This window comes from Pavona decussata, unplaced genomic scaffold (assembly GCF_977016875.1).
Source record: "Pavona decussata unplaced genomic scaffold, jaPavDecu1.1 SCAFFOLD_285, whole genome shotgun sequence".
NCBI lineage: Eukaryota > Metazoa > Cnidaria > Anthozoa > Scleractinia > Agariciidae > Pavona > Pavona decussata.
In genome coordinates this window covers 412754-439102 of record NW_028145686.1, presented here as the reverse complement: position 1 = coordinate 439102, position 26349 = coordinate 412754, and the positions used below count along the sequence as shown (strand labels likewise).

Genomic DNA, 26349 nt, shown 5'->3' with positions numbered 1-26349 from the left:
CAGCCAATTGAAAGTGAAAGGGAAACTAAGTCACTTGAATCAGTCTTGTATGGGTGTTAGTAAAACGCGGGGCCGGGGCCGGGGTCGTGGCCGGGGTCGGGGTCGGGGTCGGGGTCGGGGTCGGGGTCGGGGTCGGGGTCGGGGTCGGGGTCGGGGTCGGGGTCGGGGTCGGGGTCGGGGTCGGGGTCGGGGTCGGGGTCGGGGTCGGGGTCGGGGTCGGGGTCGGGGTCTCTTTTCTTTCTTTTTTTCGTATATTACTAATTCACAAAGGATTCCCATCACTGTGAATGTGCATGTGAAAGATTAAAAATATAAGAAAAAGGCGGTGCTATCATGTTACAAAAAAAAATAAGTAAATAAATAAATAATAATAAATATACAAAATTAATTTTTTTAGTTTCAACATCACAAGTCATTTGTTTAAAGCGTATATAAAAAGTTAAGTCTCTAAAGCTTAGGACAGGTCATCGGTGACAACACTACTCGATGCAGTTCCGTATTCTGGCGGACATTGGTTCCGTGAATTGACTACCTTTTATTCTTCCAAGAAACGAAGAGAGGCAAAACATACAAGGTGCGAGACAATATATTTCCTTGAACTAACAAATTCGTGAACTAAAATGTGCATGAACTTACTATGAACACCCCCACCGCCTTCCATGATCGTTTTTGTTTGTTACAGTCAATCCATGTCTCGCGTGACCATCATTTCCGAGAATGAAATAAACATTCGAATTCCTTTGTAAAGTTCGGCATTTGAATAGAATGTACAACATTTCTCTGGAAATCTTTCCCGAAAAAGACGCATTAACTAAAAAAAACGGATTCAAAATACTTGGGAGGCAATTGTTATTCTTGAAATACCTGTGCTGTAATGTAAAGAAAAATTCATACTTTATACCGTCAATAAACTAGGGAAATTTCTATGGGAACTCTGAAATCTCGTTGGCGATGTTCAAAACTGACATGTAAATTTAAAAACTCCATTAAAATTTCAAACTTCCAGCGTGTTGTGGAGGGTGATGGTTGAACACGTGAAAAACGATTGAAAGCCCTTCCCATTTTGCTCAGTGTATACACTCGATTGCAAAAACGTTGACACCTTAAAAGCGTAAACCGTGAACGATGAGACCCCACTGATTTGTGGGTAGTGTTTAAACAATAACCTAATTTACATAATCAATAATTTAGCATTCTCATTCTTTGCAATAAAAAATACAGTGCTGACTAATTCCTCCGAATAATTTTCTACCAAATATTGCTTAAGTTCATTGACTGATTTGAACTTAGGCAAATCGCGAATTGTATATCACTCAAATTGGCCCTTGTTGGCCAACTTGGACACTTTAAGGAAAGCTTGGACAGTTTCCATCATTCACCACGTGCAACTAATTTTGGTCATCAACCGTCGCACGAGAATAGAATATTATGCAAATAAATTTAGTACACTTATACCCATAAAGCCATTGGGTCTTATCGTTCACGGTTTATGCCTTTTAGGTGCCAACCTTTTTGCAATCGAGTGTAATTCATGTTTGATCCGTTGGCGATACCGAATATGTTATTACTATTATTATTATTATTATTATTATTATTATTATTATTATTATTATAATTGTTGTTGTTGTTATTGTTATTGTTATTGTTATTGTTATTGTTATTGTTATTGTTATTGTTATTGTTATTATTATTATTATAATTATTATTATTATTATTATTATTATTATTATTATTATTATTATTATTATTATTATTATAAATTGTTAAAATAAAAAAAAGAGACCCCGACCCCGATCCCAGTCCCGGTCCCGCGTTTTACTAGCACCCGGTCAATTATGTTGTATTGTAAAACTCCCTGACGAAGTGTGCGTTTGTCACACAAAACGTGTAGGAGAAAATAAATCGTTTTACAACTGTAAGAGTTCGCAGACGTGCTGCTCACTAGTTTTATTTTAAAAATTAAACAAAAATTCAATAAACGAAAAGCACTCCAGATTTCCCGGTGATGTACATATGCATTATTGACCAAGTGTCAGGTCAATCCTTCGTCTCGGTCCATAAAAACGCAAAAAAAGAACGAGGCCAATATCCAGCCATCTTGACCGAACAAGCTTGGTCAATAAAGGATTTATTATATGGCTTTACCTTCCAGTTAAAACTACAACAAGAAAACAAAACAGGACATGAAACTGCTCTGCTCGGAACTGAGAAATTCTTTATAATAGCCGGCCGGTGCAAGATTTATTTTCAGTGCATTTTTGGGTTAGCATGTAATCGTGGAAAACAAGGAATCCTTAATTATCTTAAGGCTCTAACTTTATAATGGCTTAAAGGGAGTATACAATTATTGAGAACGAAAAATAATAGAATCCGGCAAACTCGCCATTTTCAGCCGATCGCGCGTTGGCGTAAATAATAAACATTTTTACACAGTTTTCGACTTCCAATCATTAATTCTTGAATGAAACAATAGATTTTGAGATTACATGCAAACATGAGCCGAAAAAAAGAGCGGGTAAATCAGAAAACTGGGCGAAACTTTGATAAGATTTTGTTTACAACAAGAAAGACGCGGCTAAATTAAAAACGCGAGCTTCGTTGAGAAAAATACTTTTCTGAACTGCTCTAAACACTAAACGCAACTTCCACTACGCTATGATTTAAACACAGTCTGAGTCATTACAAACCTAGAGAACTTATCAATTTAGCACTCGACTTGAGACAATAAGTTTTACAAAATCAACTCTATCTAAAATACTACACGCAGAGCAACTCACCGATTCAACTCACATTCACTGTAGTTAAAACAAAATTTTCACTACACCAGGACGATTTCATTCTCTTTCCTTTCCTTTAGGCAAATGTTGAGAGTTTACCGAACTTTTTAGTGAGCGTTTCTCCCCAAAACAACGAGAAAATCGAAGAAAAGATTGCATTGTTGTTGGATTAAACTTTCGATGCCAAGCGGACGGGCAACGGGTAATCCCGAGCGGGCAAGATAGCTCCATCTTGCCCGCTCGGGTAGCCAATCACAGCGCAGGATTTGACTCATCTTGCCCGCTCGCGGAGCCAGCCATGTAATAAAGGCAATTACTTGCTGTAGCAGAACAACCACTGACTCCATCCTGATTGCTACATTCTCTCGTGCGGATACGTTGGATGCATTATGTCTGTATTGCTCATAGTCGTCTAAGAGTTGAACAATCGACTCAGATACTCTCATCCACTCCTCATATTGATCATGAATGCGAATGGACTCTCTCTCCGGCACTCCCGCCATTTTGAGTTCACTCGCAAATTATATTTCCCAGCATGCACTCGGGGCTACATAGTCATTAGCGAAAAGCATATTGGGATTTGTTGACAAGTGATTGTTGAATGTGATCGATATCCTTGAATGTGATCCAATTTGAATTCTTGAATTATGCAGCATTTGGACTTCCATAGTTCATTGAATGTGATGCGTGACTGAATGTGATCGAGATGCTCGTTGAACTTGATTATATTTAACTTTCGATGCGTTGAATGTGAATGTCTGGAATGTTCTTGTTGAATGTGATGTATGACCTTGAATATGATCGAGATGCCTGTTGAATCTGATTAATTTTCATGTCTTGAATGCAAGTGTGGTCCGTTAAATGTGATCGTTATCCTTGAATGTGATCAAATTTGAATTCTTGAATTTTGCAATATTTCTGCCATTTGGTCTTCCATAGACTCTACTGTGTCTTGCATTTCAGGCAGCCGTTCGTCACGCAATACAACGTCATGCACATTTTAAGGGGGTGAGGAGGGTGAAAATGCGGAAATGCGTGATTACTGAACCCAAGGCAACAACAACAATTAAGATAGTGATACCTTTAGTTACGTTCTTTTTTCCTTGCTAAAATCCAGATAATTTATTCATTCGCGAATTCGTTTGCGCGCTCGGGCTGGCTTGTTAGGAGGTTCGGGAGGGTGGGAGAGATTACATTTAATAAAAAAATAGTATAAGTACTTACTGAGGAAGATCACTACATCCTTTAGCTAGTTCTTTCCATTTTTTTAATACAATAGATCCTAGTATGAAACCAAAACACCGAAGAGAAAGGTCTTTTTTTTCACGCACACTACCCCCAAATAGTGCATCACGTATAAATGGCTGATAAATAGTACTAAATAGCAATGAACGGAATGCACCTACGGAAAATACTGCCGTTCGTTTGTTTTCCTGAGTTAATGGAATCCTAGGAGGACATTGAAGTCAAGTTTGTTACACTAAAAATGGCCCTTGTGAGTGGTACAACACTACAACTACGCGGTTCAAGCGACCAAACGTGTCTGGATAACTCCTGAAGGAAATTATGGTGTTACGTAACGCGCGTGAGCCACAACCGTCATCCTTCGCGAAAGCAACCCTCCTTTCAGAAGCTCCACCCCACGCCAGCACCACATAAACACCGGTTATTATCATTAACTGAAGGATCGGAACATTTTTTTCTCTTTGAGAGGGAAAGGGGGAGAGGGGGTGGGGTGCTTACTTGTTTTCAAAATTAGATAAATGGAGGAGAGGAGAGCGTATCAAAGTTGAGGCCGAAACTATTGTTTCGTACGTTTCCAATTGCAACATGTGGCATGATGACGGGTTTATGAATTTGGCTGGGAAAGTGAAGGTATAACAGTAACTCGAAGGGAGATAGGATATTACAGGCTGGTTTTATACTAATCTCCGTCCACGCGCTTCCCCACTCCACCCCTCACCCGGTTCGTAAGTAGTACTGCATTAACTAGACCCTAAGTGTCGCCCATCAGCCAGTGGAAACAGAGCACTCTTTCACATTTCAGACTGCATTCATTAGTCAATATATAGGAGCCGATTCTGCTCCTCCCTTTAGCGACGTCATGAGACCGCCATAACCTGCTACTAGCCCTATCTACCCGTCAAGGACAGCACACTTACTGCAGCGATCAGAGTTATGTCCAGTCGATTAACCTACTACTTATAAGCTGTTATAGCCTTGAGCAAGCTGTTCAGTTGAGGTAATTTTTTTCAAGTTTTCGTGAACGGACTAGAATAACTAAGAAGAGTAAGAAAAATAAGGGCTCAAAAAGCTGTTATATTTAACAATTAGATTATGAGCTCGAGATTTCTATCGCGTGATGGCTGATGAGGGCGCAGCCCGAATCAGCGATTACGCGTAGAAATCGAAAGCGAATAATCTAATTGTTTTAGTATAAATCTACTAGTCGTTCAAAACTTAACAAGTAAATTATCCAAATTCTCCTCACAGACGCTTCGAGAACGCGAAGAAGTGGGCTGAATTTTGTTGACAACCGCTACTCACTATCTATCACAGAATAGATAGCGGGTAATGTAGCCAATCAGAGAGCGGCATTCGTAATAGAACTCTAGTAGATTTATACTAACTAAGAATAGTGCTAGCCTGCAACCAGTGATAAATTCATATTGTGGATTACCAAAGATGAAGCAAGCAAGGAAAGACGAAATTCCTCAAATGAATAGTTGTTGTTGTTGTTGTTGTTTTTTTTTAATTTTGCAGTCTTGTGTTTCAAAGCTAGAGTATGTACAAGTTCCAGGACTAGTACCGAGTGCAGCTTTCAAGCATTTTAGCCCTCCCTTAAAATGCCCATGACATAGTATCACGAACAGATGCCAGCAAAGAGGGATATTTTTGGTTTCATACAAGGATCTATCGCATTTAAAGATGGAAAGAACTAGCAAAAGAATGTGTAGTTTATATCTTCATCAGTAAGTACTGATACTGTTTAGTAAAATCTCCCCCCCCCCCCCTCCCTCAACCGCATCCACGGCAACGCTCCCAACAACCGAGCCCGCGCGCAAATGAATTCGCGAATACATAAATTATCTGGATTTTAGCAAGGGGAAAAAAACGTAACTAAAGGTATCACTGTGTTAATTGTTATTGTTGTTGTTGTTGTTGCCTTGAGCATGTTCATGTTCAGTTATCAAGCATTTCGCATTTTCACCCTCCTCCATGCACCACCCCCCTAAAATGTCCACGACATTGTATTGCGTGACTAATAAACAGCTACCTGCAATGCAAGATAGACTGAAACCGCCGATAATTTTTGTCATTCTAGCAGCGGTCAGATGTAATATTTTCTTGCACTGTAAATCAAGCAATATTTCACAAATGACTCAGCCGTCGAAGAAGATGCAGTCTTGATGAAATGCGCCGAAACTTCACAAATTTAATCAAAGATTAACTAACTAGAATTAATTAGAATTTTAGCCAAGAAGGAAGGTGGTCCCTCAAACGAATTAGTCACTGAAAAAAATTGCCTCTTTGGTATTACCTTAAAGGCCGCTAAGGGACTTCAAGAGGCCAGGATCGTCCATTGAAGAGTTTATGATTGTTTGCAAGAGTGGTGGGTGTGAAGTCAAATCAAAACTCATTTGAAGAGTGAAAATTCTTTAGGTGAGAAGCCTTCCTTTTTCGATTTTAGCATTGATTTGTTCAGTGTGATTTTTTTCTCTTATATGAGCGGTTCGCCATACTTTCTCATGGAGCTCTATAGAAATTTACTCCTCAAAGTATTATTAGTATTAAAATTTCAACCTAAAAGCACAAAGTCCATAGTATGCTTACTTTTTTGGTCAATTTTTATTGAGTGATTTTCCTCCAATTTCTGAACATATTCTTCATTGGACTTCTTGAGAGTTATTTCAATACATTTCTCTGTAGGTAGGTTTTTCAAGGATCTAGCTTCTGTCCTTAATAACAAGGTTTGCCTCTATTTAACCATGACAATATTTAAAGCTGTGAGATTATGGGGTCGTGAACACTAAATTAGAGCAATTTCAAATTACCTGCGTAACGTCCAATTAATGTTACAAATTACACCAAAAGTTTCAATTGTGAAAACATTTAAGATGATGAATAGGTTTTTTCGATTACCAATGTTGTAGTTTTAAGTGCTTTTTTTTCACAGTGATTTTTGGCCTTCTTTAAAATTTTATATTGGTTTCACTTAGTCCATTTTTATGCGTTTTCTAACACTCTTCAATTTTTTTTCTTCTGGCTTTAGTTTCTCGCTAAAAACAACACCGTCAACGTCAAACATGTCTGTCTCTAGCCGAGGCAAGAGAATTTGTTTTACAGTGCGCTTTAGGAAAATGTTATGCTTAGTTAACTTAAGTCAATTTTTAAGCCAAAAATTTAGATTGGATGAACATGAAACTATAGCGAGCCGCATGCCTTAGCAACCAATTTTGCCATCCAAATTTTAATTTCCTCGATCACTGCAGGAGACCTATTGTTTACGGGAGTGCTGTTGACAGTTTAACACCACATTTTCGGTGCAATACGAGTCTCACGCGTTGTTAAAAAGTTTACAGCAATCAACATTCAATCACTGCGTGTAGTCAGTAATGGGCTCTTGGTGTAGTCGAATATTTTCGGTTCAGTCGAAAACCTCCGAACAATTGAAAAATCCAGAGAAAAAGAAAGTTATCGTCGATGTGCAGCAAGTATTTAACACGGCAAAGCAAAGGCGACACACCCCGATTGCTCGTTCTTATCAGGCGACACACCCGAGATAAGAACGGCCGAAGAAATTTCTATTATATATATCAGAGTTTGCTCACGAAGCAAAGGCGATATACCCGATTGCTTATTGTTCTCAGGCGACACACCCGAGAGAACTACTGTGACCTAACTCTGTCTTTTACTTTTACATAATAAAACCGTGAATATTTAGCCGCCGTTTTTGACCCTTTGGTTGCACTCAGAGTGGTGAACATTGATTGCCAGCCCATTTGATTTTAATTTATTCTGTATCTATTTTGGTGTTACCGTCTGAAAGACTAACACGGTACCGCAACAATATCATCATAAAAGGCATTTTAAAAATACATTTAGTGTTGACTCTGATTCTAAGAGTTCCTACACACGTGGAAAATGGAAGCTGGTGATCGACGCCATTACATTTTCTTCCAAAACCACGAAATCGCGAGTCATGATAAAATATATAAAGCAAACATAAAAATCGCACTTTTGCCAAAACGCCATTTTGACGAGTAGGCAAACAGGCTTGAAATAACAGTGTTTGAATGGAAATCCGATGTCAAATAATTTTCATAAAACATCGCTTCTGAAAAATTCATGAATTGGAAACTTTTGGTACTAGTAAAAGGATTTTAAGAAAAAAATTGGAGGGATGTAACTGTGCCAGAAAGCGTTTAGTCGTGTTTTGAACTTTCTATACATTTGTCTCTATAGCGAACCAGCCGTGAACTGCTACTAAAAATAGTTCGAGGGAAAAAAATACAGGGAAATGTATGGAAAGTTCAAAACAAGACTGGACACTTTCTTGGACAGCTACATCCCTCCAATCTTTTTCCTAAAATGCCTTTCTTAGTACAAAAAGTTTCCAATTCATGAATTTTTCAGAAGCGATGTTTTATGAAAATTATTTGACATCGGATTTCCATACAAACACTATTTTAAGCCTGTTTGCCTACTCGTCAAAATGGCGTCGAAAACCGTGATAAGGCCTATCACCACTTCATAATGTTTCAGCGCTTTAATACCCGAGGGAGGTCTCACCCAAACTGACTTTAGAATGTTTTTTAAGTCGGGAAAAGGTAACATATACTTTTAATATTACTTCGTTTTTTTCTTTAACGTATATTAACATGATGAAGGGGATATTTGTTTCCAGAAAAGGCGATTAATCATCTGCGAACGATCGTACGCGTCCGAGAATAGGCCGCTCAACGTCTACAATATTTTTCAAAATTACGGAGAAACCTCAGGCGTTCAATAGGCCAATCTTTAGGACTCGTTTAGGTATTAAAGGAAGGAACTATAGACTAGAAAATTCTCTGCTTGGTCCCGCCCTTCTGAGGTAAGTCATTGTGATAAATGCAAAAAAGTGTCCGAGACTCATATTTCCTTGAATGTGAGAACAATAAACAGTATTCCAGTCAGTTGATTTCTTCACCCTCACTTCTTCCAAACCATCGATCAGACATGTTCTATCCCAGCTGCAGGCTTGTATTTTCTAATCAGCCCATCTGTTGCCTTTTTCCGCAACATCGAAAAAGCTATTTAATGCTTTTATATTAAAATTGGTGCCAAAAAGAGACGCACTCTTCAGTTAATTTATTTCCTTGAGTCATTCCGCAAGTATCGTATTTCACATAATTATGCCTTGCCGCAGGTCAATGCCACATGCCATTCCGCAAACTCATGCCTCCTTTTACCCTCACCGTTTTCGTTTCCAGTTAACTGTGCGTTTCCACAGAACGGTGAGGGTAAAAGACGGAAAGAGTTTGCGGAATGGTATGTGGCATGGCGTGCGGAATGGCATAATTATGCGAAATACGATTTACGCGGGGAATAAATTAACTGAAGAGCGCATCCTGTTTTCGCGCCAGTTTTATAAGAGCAGCAGTTTTTTCGATATTGCGGACTATTAAACAACTAAACAACAGATTGAGGATTAGAAAATATACGCCTGGGATAGAACATGTCTGATCGCTGGTTAGGAAGTGAGAGTGAAGAAATCGATGAAGTTTCGCATTCAAGGACTAAGAATAAATTAAATTTCTAGTTGACAAAAAGAACGTGGCAGCGAGTAGCCTAGACAAAAAGCAACACCAGACTGGAGAAATAACATCAGTCCAAGGCCAAAACTATTATGTGAGAAATTTTAAATTTAAACTCGGTCACTTTATCAGACCTTTTGACGGTTACAATTTGTACAATTCATGGGAAAAATATGTTCTACTTTTTCTCACCTTACTGTTACATTTTCGTCGAGCGACGAGTACGCAAGTCACTGTTGAGCTGCTGAGCTAGCTACCTAGCTATTCAATACGGCGATTCAGGTAGCTATAGTTCAGTTACGCGTTATCGAACTAAACATATCCGTCTTTAATTAAGGTCTTTCTGTGCCAGACGTCCCAACCTAAAATGAGATTTAAAAGCGAAAAAGCCCTAGAGCAAAAAAGCAGATGACAAGTATGGTGTCTAATTATCAAAACTGGTTGTGTGAAAGGTTAAGTTGTGAAACTATTCTTACCACAAATGCATTTTGGTCAAATTGTTGTTCATTTTCCCGCTCATGATAAATGAATCATCGAGCATACAGGGTATGAGAATTGATCTTTTACCGAGGGTTTAAAAAAAAAAGAAAAAAATGTTTATTATTTGCCCTCGGTAAAGGATCAATCTTTGTCCTGAGAAGACTTTACGCTGCCACGTTATTTTTGTCAACCGAAGTCGCGTGGAGTAAAGTGAACATGAAATTTAATATACTACGGATTTACTCATAGTTCCTTGAATGCGAAAACTATAAACAGTTTTCATCGCTTTCTTTACCCTCACTTCTTCCAAATCAACAATCAGACGATCAAATCCTCGAATTGTTGTTAATATTTAGCAAGAGTCCGCAGCATCAAAAAAGCTGCTGCTCTTATAAAATTGGCGCGAAAACATGACGCGCTCTTCAGTTAATTTATTTCCCACGTAAATCGTATTTCGCATAATTATGCCATTCCGCACGCCATGCCACATGCCATTCCGCGAACTCATTCCGTCTTTTACCCTCACCGTCCACAGAAGCCAAGCTTTCTAGTCACAAAGACTTCATTGTCTGCGACAAGCTCGGTCTAGACATTACACGCCACTGAAATTGATTCTTTACTATACTGTTGATTAGACTGCAAGCAGTCCCTTTCTGGTCAGTCGAGATGGTGCGCTCACAAGCCCTCCTTCCCTTTTTTGCTCCAGTTTTTTTCGCTCGGCTATTTCGCGCGACATCTCGACTATCATGAAAGGGACTGCTTGCAGTTTAACTGTTGATAGATTGCTGCTCTCGAACCCAGGAATTGGAACATAGCAACCGTCACTCAACCTAATTAATTTTAACACCTCTACGCGGCTCACCCAATACCGCAATGTGATCCTAAGATATGTTTAACACCACCAAGGGAGAATTAGTTTGACTAAAAAAAAAAAAAACTGTCGAGGTCCAAACGCTTACTATATGCTGTGGGAAAAAGCTATGTTTGCACATGGTCTTTTGTTGAGTCTCTAATAAACATCTACCCGTAGAACCACAGTACATGGCTCTTAAAGAGATATCATGTTACTAAAGAGACATTATGAAGGTAGCGTTTAAAGGAGAGCTTATTCAACTAGGATTTTAGCCAAGAAGGAAGGTGGTCCCTCAAAAGAATTAGTCACCGAAGAAAATTGCCTCTTTTGGGTTTGCCTATATTACCTTAAAGACTTCAAGAGGCCTGGATCGTCGATTGCAGGGCTCGTGATTGCTTGCCAAAGTGGTGGGTGTGAATTCATTTCAAAACTCATTTGAAGAGTGGATTTTTTTTAGGTGAGAAGCCTTCCTTTTACGATTTTAGCATTGATTTGTTGACTGTGATTTTTTCTCTTATATGAGCGGTCCGCCATACCTTCTCATGGAGATCTATAGAAATTCACCCTTTAAAGTAAAATAATAACAATAACAATAACAATAAGAAGAAGAAGGAGAAGGATAATAACGGAAATAGTCATAATAATTCTTATAGTGCTACTTCCCGAGAGCTCGTTAGTTCTTTGAAATAAAACAAGCTTAAAAATACATCTAAAAGTACAAAGTCCATAGTATGCTTACTTTATTTTAGTCAATTTTTATTGAGCGATTTTCCTCCAATTTCTAAACATATTCTTCATCGGACTTCTTGAACGTTATTTCGATACATTTCTCTGTGCGCAGTTTTTCCAAGGATCTCCTCTATTTCACCACGACAATATTTCAAGCTGTGAGCTTATGGGGTCGAGTACACTAAATTAGAGCAATTTCAAATTACCTGCGTAACGTCCTATTAAAGTTACAAACTACACCAAAAGTTTCAATTGAGAAAATGGGTTTTGCAATTACGCATGTTGTAGTTTTTTTTTCACGGTGCTTTTTGGCCTTCTTTACTGATTTGATATTGGTTTTACTCCAGTCCATTTTTATGCGTTTCCTAACAACTCCTGAGTATTTTGTTTTTCTTCTTCTGGCTTTAGTTTCTCGCTAATAACAACACCGTTAACGTCAAACATGTCTCCAGCCGAGGCAAGCGAATTTGTTTTGCAGGGCGCTTTAGGCAAATTTGATGCTTGGTTAACTTAAGTCAATTTTTTGTGTTTCACCGTAGGTTTTCTAAATATTTGTTATTAGTTTTTACTTAGTAGCTTGCGTCTTGACTTTGGCATGATCACCATTGCTCTCTTTTTATGTTTTAAAGACGCCTTGTTCAACGCGCCAAAAATTTAGATCGGATGAACATGAAATCAAAATTACCTCACCCAACACCGCAATGTGATCCTAAGATATTTTTAACACTTTTGTTGAATCTCTAATAAGCAACTACCCGTAGAACCACAATACGTGGCTTTTAAAGAGATATCATGTTACTCAAGAGACATTATGAAGGTAGCGTTTAAAGGAGACCTTATTCAACTAGGATTTAAGCCAAGAAGGAAGGTGGTCCCTCAAAAGAATTAGTCATTGAAAAAAATTGCCTCTTATGGGTTTGCCCATGTTGCCTTAAAGGCCGTAAAGAGACTTCAAGAGGCCGGGATCGTCGATTGAAGAGCTTATCATTGCTTGCCAAAGTGGTGGGTGTGAATTCATTTCAAAACTCATTTGAAGAGTGGAAATTCTTTAGGTGAGAAGCCTTTCTTTAACGATTTTAGGATTGATTTGTTGACTGTGATTTTTTCTCGTATATGAGCGGTCCGCCATACCTTCTCATGGAGCTCGATAGAAATTTACTCTTCAAAGTAAAATAACAATTATAAGAAGAAGGAGAAGGATAATAATGGAAATGGTCATAATAATTTTTATAGCGCTAATTCCCTAGAGCTCGTTAGTGCTTTGAAATGAAACTAGCTTAAAAATACAATCTAAAAGCACAAAGTCCATAGTATACTTACTTTTTAGTCAATTTTTATTGAGCGATTTCCCGCAATTTCTGAACATATTCTTCGTTGGACTTCTTGAGAGTTATTTCAATACATTTCTCTTTACGTAGTGATTCCAAGGATCTAGCTTCTGTCCTTAACATGTCCTCTTTTTAACAATGACAATATTTAAAGCTGTGAGCTTATGGTGTCGAGTACACTTAATTAGAGCAATTTCAAATTACCTGCGTAACGTTCAATTAAAGGTACGAAGTACACTAAAAGTTTCACTTGAGAAAACATTTAAGGTGAAGAAGTTGGTTTTGCAATTACTCATGTTGTAGTTTTTTTATTTTTTTTTTCACCTTGCTTTTTGGTTTTACTTCAGTCCATTTTTATGCGATTCCTAACACTCTTCGGTATTTTGTTTTTCTTCTTCTGGCTTTAGTTTCTCGCTAATAACAACACCGTTAACGTCAAATATGTCTCCAGCCGAGGCAAGCAAATTTGTTTTGCGGGGCGCTTTAGGCAAATTTGATGCTTGGTTAACTTAAGTCAATTTTTTGTGTTTCACCATAGGTTTTCTAAATATTTGTTATTGGTTTCTACTTAGTAGCTCACGTCTTGACCATTGCTCTCTTTTAATGTTTTAAAGACGCCTTGTTCAACGCGCCAAAAATTTAGATCGGATGAACATGAAATCAAAATTACCTCACCCAATACTGCAATGTGATCCTAAGATATTTTAAATACCACCAAGGGAGAATTAGTTTTCAATAAAAAAAAACATCTTTCGAGGTCCAAAAGTGTAATACGTGCTGTGGGAATAAGCTATCTTTGCAAATTGTCTTTTGTTGAATCTTCAATAAGCAACTACCCGTAGAAATAGAAAACGTGGCTTTTAACGAGATATCATGTTACTCAAGATACATTATGAAGGTAGCGTTTAAAGGAGAGCTTATTCAACTAGGATTTTAGCCAAGAAGGTCAAGGTGGTCCCTCAAAAGTATTAGTCACTGAAAAAAATTGCCTCTATTGGGTTTGCCTATATTGCCTCAAAAGCCGTCAAGAGACTTCAAGAGGCCAGGATCGTCTATTGAAAAGCTTATGATTGCTTGCCGAAGTGGTGGGTGTGAAGTCATTTCAAAACTTATTTGAAGAGTGGAGATTCTTTAGGTGAGAAGCCTTCCTTTTTCGATTTAAGCATTGATTTGTTCACCGTGATTTTTATTTTTCTGGTGATTTTTTCTCTTATATAAGCGGTCTGCCATACCTTCTCATAGAGCTCTATAGAAATTCACTCTTCAAAGTAAAATTGGAATAATAACAATTATAAGAAGAAGGAGAAGGATAATAATGGAAATAGTTATAATACTTTTTATAGCGCTAATTCCCTATAGCTCGTTAGCGCTTTGCAACAAAACTAGCTTAAAAATACAATCTTAAAGTACAAAGTGCAATTTTTATTGAGCGATTTTCCTGCAATTTCTAAACACATTCTTCATTGGACTTCTTGAGAGTTATTTCGATACGTTTCTCTGTACGCAGTTTTTTTTTTCAAGAATCTGGTTTCTGTCCTTAACATGTCCTGTATTTAACCACAACAATACTTAAAGCTGTGATCTTATGGGCTCGAGTACACTAAATTAGAGCAATTTCACATTACCTGCGTAACGTCCAATTAATGTTATAAATTACACCAAAAAATTTTCAATTGAGAAAACATTGAAGGTGAAGAAGTGGGTTTTGCGATTACCCATGTTGTAGTTTTTTTTTTTCAAGGTGCTTTTTGGCCTTCTTTAAAATTTGATATTGGTTTTACTTGAGTCCATTTTTATGCGTTTTCTAACACTCTTCAGTTGTTTGTTTTTCTTCTTCTGTCTTTAGTTTCTTGCTAAAAACAACACCGTTAACGTCAAACATGTCTCCAGCCGAGGCAAGAAGATTTCTTTTACAGGGCGCTTTAGGCAAATTTTATGCCTGGTTAACTTAAGTCAATTTTTTGTGTTTCACTATATTTTATCTTAATAGCATACATCTTAACTATGGGATGATCACCATTGCTCTCTTTTTATGTTTTAAAGGGGCTTATTAAACGCGCCAAAAATTTAGATCGGATGAACATGAAATCAAAATTACCTCACCCAATGCCCCAATGCGATCCTAAGATATTTTTAACACCACCATGGTGAGAATTATTTTCCTTAAAAAAAAAAAACCCCAACTTTGGAGGTCCACACGTGTACTATATGCTGTGGGAATAAGCTATGTTTGCACAGGGTCTTTTGTTGAATCTCTGATAAGCAACCACCCGTAGAACCAGAATACGTGGCTTTCAAAGAGATATCATGTTACTCGAATCATGGGCTTCTTCATGAATATTTCTTCTAAAAATCAGTCTTTGTCAAGTGTAAAATCATCGCCTTTTTGTGATACAGACTCCAAGTTAATAGTAACTCTGAATTTTGCTTCCCGCTACACGATATTCCTTCTTATACATCATATCTTGGACCACTGAGGCAATGGCCTCGTCTTGCCTCGTGGAAGCTACGGCGATACGAAAGGTTTTGGTATTCTTTACGCGCTATTAAGTTCGGTTTATGTTCACCGACGTTTCGGCAGTGCTGCCTTCTTCAGGTTGGCATGTTGAAACCACCCTTAAGGAGGTAGCACTGCCGAAATGTCGGTGAACATAAACCGAACTTAATAGCGTTAAAGAATACCGAAACCTTTTCTATCACCTGGACAAGACGCTACGTAGTTTTAACAATATTATCAACTATCATGGTAGCTGCGACCTTGCCTGTTCACGTCAGTTGTTGATAGACAAATTAAAACACACCAATCAACAATGATTTAGATAAACATATACTGGCAAACTTGTTTTTAGGGGGTTTTTTTCAGTGTGCTTTTTTTCTTTGTTCATTTTGCTCTGATATGCGCAAAAAAAATCCTTTGTATCTTTGTATGGCGCTATAAAGAAACTAACCTTCTAAATGTTATGTTTACTTTATCGTAGTCCACTTTTTTTGCGACTTTTTATTGACTCCGTAAAGAACACCCATTTTTCTCTCTTTTACTTTTTACAGAGACCATTTCAAAATCGCCAGAAATTTGGATTGTGGAATTTAAATCTCAGGGAAATATGAAACCTCTATACGTATATCGTTATCGCAAAACGTATAGCTACGTATTTATTAGTGCAAGAGAGAGAACTTGAGGTCCGCATTTGAATTTTAAAAATGCTTCGACTGCATTCAGATTCTTAGATTCTTAGATTCTGTTGAAGTGGTCTACAGGGTCAGAGATAAGGAATCTTATTATATCCAAATTATGAACTGAAAGTTAAATTTCCTTCAAACATAATGAACAGTTGGTTTTAGAAAAGCTCATCTGGAGAAGTTCTTGCCTGAACGTAAATCCATGATTTCTCTGTCACATTAAACCATATTCGTCTGATGATTATTTGAGGGTCGCACAGTGTGAGAGGTAAAAAGTTTTCTAATACGCAAATTTGTTATCCGGCAGAGAACGGTTGAAATTCCACCAAAGTTAAAGGAGCAAAGCTGATCTGGAGAATGTTGTGCCTGAACATAGAGTCCTCATTTCTTTGTGACCTAAAGCTGAGGAAGGGAATGATGACTGCTATGAGCAAATTTAAAATTCCAAAAACCAGCTACGTGTGAATAAACTATGATTTGCACGTGGTCTTTTGTTGAATCTCTAATAAGCAACTACCCGTAAAACCAGAAAACGTGTCTTTGAAACAGATATTATGTTACTTAAGAGATATTATGAACGCAGCTTTTAAAGGAAAGCTGATACAACTGGGATTTTAGCAAAGGAGGAAGGTGGTGCTTAAATAGAATTAATTCAGCCACTGAGAAAAATTGCCGTTATTTGGGTCTGCCTATATGCAGTTCTGGAGATCAGGTGAATTGTTCGGAAATTTTATATTTGCATATAAGCCATTTAGAGACTTCATAAGGCCGGGATCGTGGATTGTAGCTAGAGCTTGTAATCGTATGCCAAAGTAGTGGGTGTAAAGTCATTTTTTAGCCAATCTATGGCCACCTATTTTTTGACACACATTCGAAAACTCATTTCAAAAGTGGAAATATTTAAGATGAGAAGTCTTTCTTTTTGGATCTAAGCTTTTTTTACACTGAGCTTTTCGTTAAATTCTTTTATATGAGGAAAAGAAGTCCGCCATACCTTGACTTGAAGCTCTATAGAAATATACATTTCAAAGCATGTTTACTGTATTTTAGTCCCTTTTTTATTTTGCGATTTCCTTTCGAAATCTGAACTTTTTTCTTTTCTTTTCTTAGCGATATCTTGTGCCTTGACTCTGGGTTGAACATCCATTGGTTAACGTTTTGAAAAAAAAAGGTCTTGTCAAAGTAAACCGCGCTCAAAATTTAGATCTTAGGGTATTTTTAATTTCCTCGTAGAATTATACATAATCGGAATAGCGTTACCTTCAAATATCAAACAATAGTGAATTGTTTTTTGTTTTTGTTTTTTACCTAAGTAAATTTCAAGGCCCAAAAAAACTGAACCGAAACATGAAACTGCAATAGCGTAGTTATTAGTGCAGGAGAGAGAGCTACTTTTCCTTTAACCAAATTTGAGTTCTAAATCGTTCTATTTTAAAAATACTTGGTTTCGACTCAGATTCTTTGGAATATTGAAATTTTCCAGCTTGGAAGAATATTACATCCGTACACTTTTGTATAAGACCCTTATTATCCAACATTTTTCCTTTTTCCCTGGGCTGGGTTTTTCGAAAGTCGTTTAACGCTAATCCCCGATTTAAAATTTACCGAAATTTAATCTCGCTCCTTAAAAATGATTTAGCTTTAAGCTAATGGTAAAAAAGAGTCTAATTCAAAACTAAAGGAAAAAAATCTTTTTGAAGAATCTTTATTGATTAGTAATTAAGCTTGAACCAAAATTTACGCTCATCCAGGATTAGCTTAAACGGGATTTGAACAACTAGGCCCTGGTCTCTTGCAGTAAGTAGCGAGTGGAACAAGGCCTGGAGTCAAATTGTTCTTCAGAAAAAAGAACTGGTGATGTCTTTCTTGCGCTTGTAAATGCCTTTTAAAGTACATTAGGTAACTCCATTCCCACTACTGGTTAAACTCGACCAACATTACAATTCTATTCTCTAGAAACCCTTTCAAACTGGTGAAGGAAAATGAAGAAAGTTAATTTTCTCGGAATACAATAGACTAAACAGTAATTGTAGCGCTTACCGACATGTTAAAGGGAACGGTTCACGGTTCTGCGCATGTCCATGAATCAAAATACTTTTTCACCTTTGCTCGCAATCTCGTTCCCAGAGGCTGCGTTCCTTTTGGTCAGCACCAAGGAAGCAAGACCTCTGGGCTAATCAATGTCAAAATCCAGCAAATCGAAATCTGATTGGATATTACATTTTACCGGAAGTGTCTTTGAATCGGAGGTTTCAAACAAGAAACGAAATAGACTGTCAAAGATATCGAAGCAAAAGCCGCCATAGAATCGAAATGCAACTAAATTTTCATACGCTTTGTTTTTGCAGTAAGTAAAAACGAAAAAGATAACAAGTCAAATCACATGACTAAAAGGAAAAGGCGTGAAAACCTTTGCGATATGTTGCAGCGTTTGACAAAGCTGAATGACCGTATGACACTTACGACGGTCGAGGTTAGCGAAGAACCTGACAATTTTCGGAAAAACTCCTCTAATTATCGACTCTGAAATGTGGTTCATAGTCAATGCTGGCCGTTTAAAATCGTTCTTAACATTGTCTAAAGCGAATAAGAGTTTAACAGCCTTTCTCGTGCTGTTGAAGGAACTGAAAGAAGCAAACTTGTAATCCATTCGCACCGCGGAGTCTGCGAGTTGATCTGACTGGAGCAGAATTTATTGAAGAACAGGAACAGATATTCTTTCAGTAGCCCAGCAGAAACATAATTGAACTTGAACAAGGAAAACCAACGGCCTTTGTTACCACTGCGTAAAAGCGGAGTATCCAAGAATGCGTGGCCCAAAAAGTGCCGGTTCAGAAAGCGGATGGACAGAAAGACAAAAATATAAACGCTTGGAATAGCGATCGTTGTCACTCTTTACACAACAGTTCATTTGTGAGCTTTGTAAGTTTGCAGCTTATAGGACTGAGAAACCACATCGAGTGCAGGTAAATTTTTTTTTTTCAGGGTGAGTTTCTTAAGCTTACACTGAGTGTGTGAATTGAAAAAAATTGCCGATCTTTCTGATAAGCTTAGATTTTCAAGTTGCTGGTTATTTCAGTTGAACATTTACAAAGTTGTGTCTTGTTATTAAATGTACTTCTGCCATTTTATTGTATTTTTTCTGAGATCATGGTATCTGGGTAAGCAAAAGCTATACTTGTGAAACCTATCGTTTGTAAATTTCATGACGGAAAAAAATAAGCTTACGTTTGTAAACATTTGTTGGTATTTGTCGTCGACGGCAATCAGGTTGGGAACGATATCTTGCTGAAGTTTATCAAATGTTGTTTGAAAATCTTTACCCTGTTTAGTTAATTAGGTTGAAGCTTATATAACCTCCGGCCAGGCTCTATTTTCCTTTCGCTATTAACTTTGCCGTGGTGTCATGAAAAAACTTGGTTATCTCATACTGCGTGGACTGCGTATATTCACCCCCATTTTTAAGTTTTAAAAACTACATTTTACAAGCGAAAACAAGATTAATTTAATTCCAAATGCGTATAGTATACAACAAATGGTTTTTAATCGCCATAGCCTATATATGTTTTTTTACCCCTGCCTATGGAAAATGTTTGGTTTTCTAAAGCGACCTGAAAATGTGCAAAATGAATTTGTCGCGGTTGAGAGAGGCAAATTGCCGACAAACCCAGATTTTACGCAGCCTTTGTTTTGGTTGTTTTGTTTTCAAGGAAGTCTCACATGAATGACAATCACTGGCAAACGGGAGGGGTGGAGGTTGTCGCCATTTTCACTCGTTTTCTTGGCCTTTGATGCTCTTTACCAGAGGCTGTCTTCCTCTCGGTCAGCAGTATCCCCCTTTAAACCGGAAGCAGGATCCTTGCTTCCGGTTTCTGATTAGCTCAGAGCTCGTGGACGTGTGGCCACTGCTGGCCTTAAACGTGCGCGGGCTCTGGGGACGAGATTGCTTTGCTCGCTATGACCCAAGCCTGTTTAGTTTAATTCGTTGTTTATGAACCATTCGGAAGGGAATAGGTAACTCGGGTGGTAATTTTTTCATATGATTGCGTTGTTTCGCATGCAAATAACTGTAAACACATCAACCGTGGAATAGATCCTAAGGGTCAACGCTTCATTCAATATCGACAATATGAGTACAAGCCACTATCATTTTCTGTGAATTTTGGTTATTAGTCATTTTGCTTGGACTAATTATAGAATGTGATTACTGAAGTAATAATAATAATAATAATAATAATAATAATAATAATAATAATAATAATAATAATAATAATAATATAATTATATAAGTACATGTGAGTGGGAGTGGGATTTTTAAGGCCATAAAGTCGATAAGAAAGAGAAAAAATCATTTAGGTTCATGCACATGCGCTGAAATGTGAACCCTTCCCTTTAAAATGGGGTTGACAGACCTACGCAAACCCCGTTTTGTGTTCATTGTATCGATAAAAGCCTTGACAGTTTTGCTTTCACAAAAAATGCATTATAAAGCGATTTTCTTTTTTTATAAAGGATGAAGGAAGTTTCCTTGAATATCACTCTGAGTGATGGCTGGTTTTGCATTCAATAGCGCATTTGCCATTAGAATGTTTTACAAGCAATTGGCAATGATAGTTAATATTGCGTAACCCAGGTAGAGTTTTTCCTGTGCGCTTTCTATATTCGGGTTAGAGCTACCTTTCTGTAGGTGAAGTGAACTTCTCTGAGAGGATTTTATCCACCAGGCTATCGGATAATCTCTCAAGATAAAGCGTGTTCTGAAGTCTTTAATGTTTTCCTTAAATGTATCTCTAGAAGAGGTTGTCCTTAGAAGCCTTAGAGCTTCTCCTTTCAGAAGGCCTTCTTTAAACGCCTGTTGGTCGGCATTTCTATCATTATTTGTGCGCACGTCGAGAATCGATTCTTCAGTCTCTCTTCCTTACAGACCCTACTATACTGTGCATGATCAAAGTGCACTAGAGAAAAGATATCTTTTTAAAGATGTATCAAAATTTACAGTTTCTTTACTACAATGGAAAGCATAAAAGCTCTATCTGCGTATGAACATTTCGGCTTTTTTAGGAGGGTTTTAGGACCATTTTTCTTGTGACGTTTATTACAGTAAACATACAGAAAAACTCTATACTCATTCCAAAAAGCACTTTAAGGAATTTACACTATAAATTTCGAGTTAAGTGGTCAAATCCTTCAACAGATATTCTTTCTAAAGGTGAAACCTACGTCTCATAAGTTACGACAACGAAATCCTTTTTGATGTACTTAATATTTTGTACACAAAACTGTGTTATGAAGGGGAGAAAAGGACTAAATGGGCAGATGTCGGTTACCATGGTAAACGCGGAGATTCGCCTCGTGTAGATGTTATTTACAAATAACTCGTTCGAAACATCAGGGGTGGTAAGTCCAACTGTGAAGTACACTGAAATAAAAAAAAAAACAGCTTTTGAAGGCAAGCCGCGATTTATAGTAAGCTAAAAGCAAGTGTCGTCGGATACCTTGCATACGATCTCTTTTCCTTCTTCCTGAGGTATATTTGCCTATAGGCTTGCAACACGACAGTTTTAGGAACTTTTGTTTTCTGTTTGAAGTTGAAAAAACCAATCTCGTTCTTTAGAGATGACTGATACATCTGTCCTATAGGTTGAAATATTTGCTTTCGTATGTAAAACCTACCGCTGCATCAGCCCCACACCTTTAAACCGCTTCGGTATAACGGTATGCCTCATATACACAAGTATAAAATGGAATGGGACTGGATTTTGCCCTCAAGTAATCCCAACGTTCATGTACCGTTAAAAAAGCTAACCTCTCGACACCGCATTTTTAGCCCTCCGACACAAATCGATACCTTATAAGACTGCAACCATAACCAATATCCAGATAACAGCAATAGTTGTCTGTTTTCTGCCTAGAACTACGCAGTAAAAATTAACGCTGGTAACTCATTCGACTTGCAATTTCTTGAAAGATTGGTGAACTATTTTTCCTTTTACAGAACGTGGAAATAAGTTCTCTCTGGCGATTAATGAACAAAATGGACGAATGTACTCCGGTAATTGTACGTTACTACAGCCTATCTGAACCCAGCTGGACAAGTGACTCTGAGATCAATAGTACCAACAAAACCAGCACAAACCATACCATCAGTGAGGAAAACATATGGGTTCCAGGGAGACATTGCAATTGTGTAAACCAGCAACTTTCTCCGAAAAGCCAAAAATCAGCAAGAGCTCTAAACGATGAAGAAGATGGTCTTTACGATTTATCTGTTCATCGTCCGAGACGTAACACAAACGCATACGTTTACAGTTGCATGACACAACCAAAACATGTGACAAACGATGCATTAGGTGTTGATAATGGTTATAAACAAAGCCTAAACCTAATCCCGGTGTTGCCCAGCATTGTCCACGAAAAGTGCACGCCTTCACTAAATTCTCATGGTATAAACTTCGCGCCTAGCGCGCATGAAAAAAGGTCTGAAACGAAATGTACCCAAAGAAAACAAAGTCCTTTACCTCTTAACCAGAACTGTCTTGAGCCAAGAAATATCTCAGCCAGTGTTTTACACCCACAAATTACTCACATTCGCTGTGGAGTCAAAACTGAGAAGCTACATTCTCTAGCGGAAAGGCACAATGAAGTGGAGTCTAGGCCCATGTTCTCGTGTAACTCTACTGTTAGAAAGCCAACCGTAAAAATTTGCGAACCAAAAAGACTTATAGTTGGTAAATTTTATCAAGATCTTCCTGGTTCAGCAGAGATCGCCGAATCTGAACGGAACTCGGACATTTCGTATGCTTGTACAAGAGAACCGTACCGCAAAGAGCATCGACTCGAGAATTTTGCAAGTACTGAGCTATTCAAAACACCAGCTTGCCAAGACGGCCCTTTTCAAACAAAACGGAAAAGCCGTCAACCTCGTCATCGGAGGGTGGAATCTGACGACCCTGCTCACTTTCACAGGAGTAAAGATAATGAACAACTCCAAAAGGAGGAAGATTGCCCGGAAAAGCCATTCCACCTTGGATACCCTCCCAAAACGAATCCGTTCTACCTTCAGAATATTCCAAAGCCTAAGGAAGCGTACAGCGAAATAAGTGGAGACGAGGAAGTTCCACACAAGAAGAATGAGATGTTTACTCGTAAAGATGTTCAGTCTGCACCCCCTTCTTATTTTGACTCCGCTAGAAGTTGTAAAGATAACGTCCTCGAGAACACTTCATCAAGATCCGGAAGCGAAGTTCCTTCAGTCATACTCCCACCATGGCATTGCTCATCTGAAGGCAGAGGGACCACTGAACGATGTGATCCATTCCTTACAAGAGGCCCACTTCTTGATAGGCCATCGTCTGAAGCTAATTGCAGCAGCCACTACCCTCCAGCTCACATCAGAGTGGCATATGAAATGAACTCCCCTTGCCAATTTAAAATAACAAAAAAGATAAATGAAAACTCATATCAGAATACGGCCAAGCATCCATTTAACTTTCGCCCAGAGTGGAATGTAGCCCAACAATACTTGCATGACCCCGCTTGGATGACAGGTCGAGAAAGGAAGTTTGAAACTTCAGAGAAAGGAGGACCTAGTTACAACAGTGGTTATGGAGGGTGCCCCTCTGGCAAGCAAATGACGTTTTCAGATCCTTCACAACACAACATGCCCGAGCGAATCATTGCAACTTTTCCAAGTAAAATGAACTCTGCGGAACGCCGGGAGGAAAATGTGGGATACAACACAGTGCAACGAAAAGACAAACCCTCTAACAAAAACTCTAAACCATCCCCATCGTCTTTAGGTAGTGATGATGGAAATTGTTCTAGCGCCACTGTCGCAGTCAGTGTTGAATTAAAAGAGATGAAAGGAAGCGACCGACCAATTCGGAACGACCAATCCTCAACCTCTACAAACGACGACATGCCAAACACACGAACTAAAGGCCGCAATTTGACTTTTTCAGAAAACGGCAACTTTTTCCTACAGATGGATAAGGTGTCTCCTACTAACCTGGATACAACTATGAAGGAACGAAGATTTGTTTGCCGGTACTGCGACAAAAAATTCACGCACTTTTCTAAGCTTCAAATTCACCTCCGCACGCATACAGGTGATAAGCCCTTCCAATGTAAGTTTTGCAGCCGGAGATTTGCTCAATCAGGAGTCCTGAAAACACATCTACGCACCCATACGGGTGATAAACCATTTGTGTGTGTGTACTGTAGAAAGTCGTTTGCCCAAAGCACGACTCTAACAAACCATCTCAGAACGCACACCGGACAAAAGCCATACGTATGCAGTTTTTGCGGCAAATCATTCTCCCAATTTTCGACGCTTCGAAAACACAAACTTTCTCACACAAAAGAACGGCCGTATACATGCACGTTCTGTGGAAAAGCCTTCACTAAGCAGTCGACCCTAACCTATCATGTACGTTTTCACGCTGGTCAAGTGTCAATTCTGCGTAGAGGGCTTTGCTCAGATGAGCATCCTGGATAAACATATGCAGCTTCACTCCCCGTAAGTCTCAAGGCTAATCAATGCAAGTATTGCAGTAAGAGCTTTAGCTCCTCCCCAAATATAGAATCTCATATGTTGGTACATGAGGATGAACAGCGTCTAGATAGATGGGTAGGACATTTATAAAAAACCAAATTTTCTAGTCGAAACGTCTGAATTACATAGGTTTGACATTTAAAAAATCACAAAATCGCTTCGTATAAGGAAATAAAACAATAATGTTCAACAACCTTAACTATTTAAACTATATACGTTAAAAAGCATTTGAGCGATAGAAATTGTTGACGATTCAATACATCCAGCTGCATGATACATAATGAACGATTTCTTAAACCTGCAACAATATGACCACACTTAACTTCTTCCTCAAGTAGTAAGTATTAGAACTGACTATAGGTGGTAGCAACACAAAGAGCTTATGACCTTTATTATTTGCAGTTTCCTGAAATATTTAACAGACAATATTTCATGTTTTACAGATAGAGGAGGGACACCAGCCTTGACAATCGCTTCGCTGTACGTTAAGCCAGGAAAGATTGTTCACATAGCGCGCCTTTTGGATGTGTTCCATATCATCAGACAGGTATTTTGGAAGGTTACCAAGGGGAGCTGACACGAGAACTCTGGCACTTATGTAATAACACTGCAATAATAAAAAAAAAACAACTACCAAATCAGCGGCACTTATGCCAGCTCTCTTAAGCTCCCTCAAGAAATACAGTAGCAGCAGTAGCAGCAGCAGTAGTAGTAGTAGTAGTAGTAGTAGTAGTAGTAGTAGTAGTAGTAGTAGTAGTAGTAGTAGTAGTAGTAGTAGTAGTAGTAGCAGTAGAAGAAGTAGTAGCAGCAGCAGTAGCAGTAGCAGTAGCAGTAGAAGTAGTAGTAGTAGTAGTAGTAGTAGTAGTAGTAGTAGTAGTAGTAGTAGTAGTAGTAGTAGTAGTAGTAGTAGTAGTAGTAGTATCAGTAGCAGTAGCAGTAGCAGTAGCAGTAGCAGTAGCAGTGGCAGTGGCAGCAGCGGCAGCAGAGTCATCGTTTGGCAAGGGTAATTGTAACAGTGCCTAACACTAATGTAGCCCTCAAGACAAAAACCAATACAAAAAAGATAAAAAAGAAAAGAAGAAAAAAAAAAAACAGGCATAAATGACAGATTCAGTCGAAAATTAGATTACAATATACAAACTTATTACTATTGGTGAAATAGTAAATAGATCTTTTTTTTTCTAAATAGAGGTTAACATAATTATTCTAAACCATTTAAACTATATTTTTTAACTATTTAAACTACATATGTTAAAAAGCATTTAACCGATAGCTTAAAAATTGTTGACTTTTCAATACATCTAGCTGCATGAAATACATAATGAAAGATAAGTACCGATGGAGTAAGTCGACAGAAGGAAGACGTCTTTTTCTTCTCTTAGTAATCTTTGGGAATTAAATTCCCTTTAAAAACGTCTGAATGGTTTCCAGTTGTTAGTGTCAAGAAAACAATGACATCTATTCAAATTATTTTTAACTCAAGCACAAACAAAAAAATCACGCAAGCTTTTTACAGCTCAAGCACAAGATTCCATATAAACTTTTTACAACTCAAGCACAAACAGAAAATTCCATGCAAACTTTTTAAAACTCAAGCGCATGCGCAAAGGTCAGAACATTTTGTTCCCCGGGGTATTGTTCCCTTGATTTT

General features: G+C 38.1%; 1 protein-coding gene across 1 annotated transcript; it reads left to right on the top strand.

Annotated features, from left to right (window-relative positions):
• Positions 1 to 22178: 22178 nt before the first annotated feature.
• LOC146455143 (uncharacterized) lies at positions 22179 to 25158 on the top strand. Its single transcript, XM_085094638.1, has 2 exons — positions 22179 to 24662; positions 25142 to 25158. The coding sequence occupies exon 1, from the start codon at positions 22179 to 22181 to the stop codon at positions 24639 to 24641; it is 2463 nt and encodes an 820-aa protein (XP_084950764.1). The 3' UTR covers positions 24642 to 24662; positions 25142 to 25158.
• Positions 25159 to 26349: the final 1191 nt, after the last annotated feature.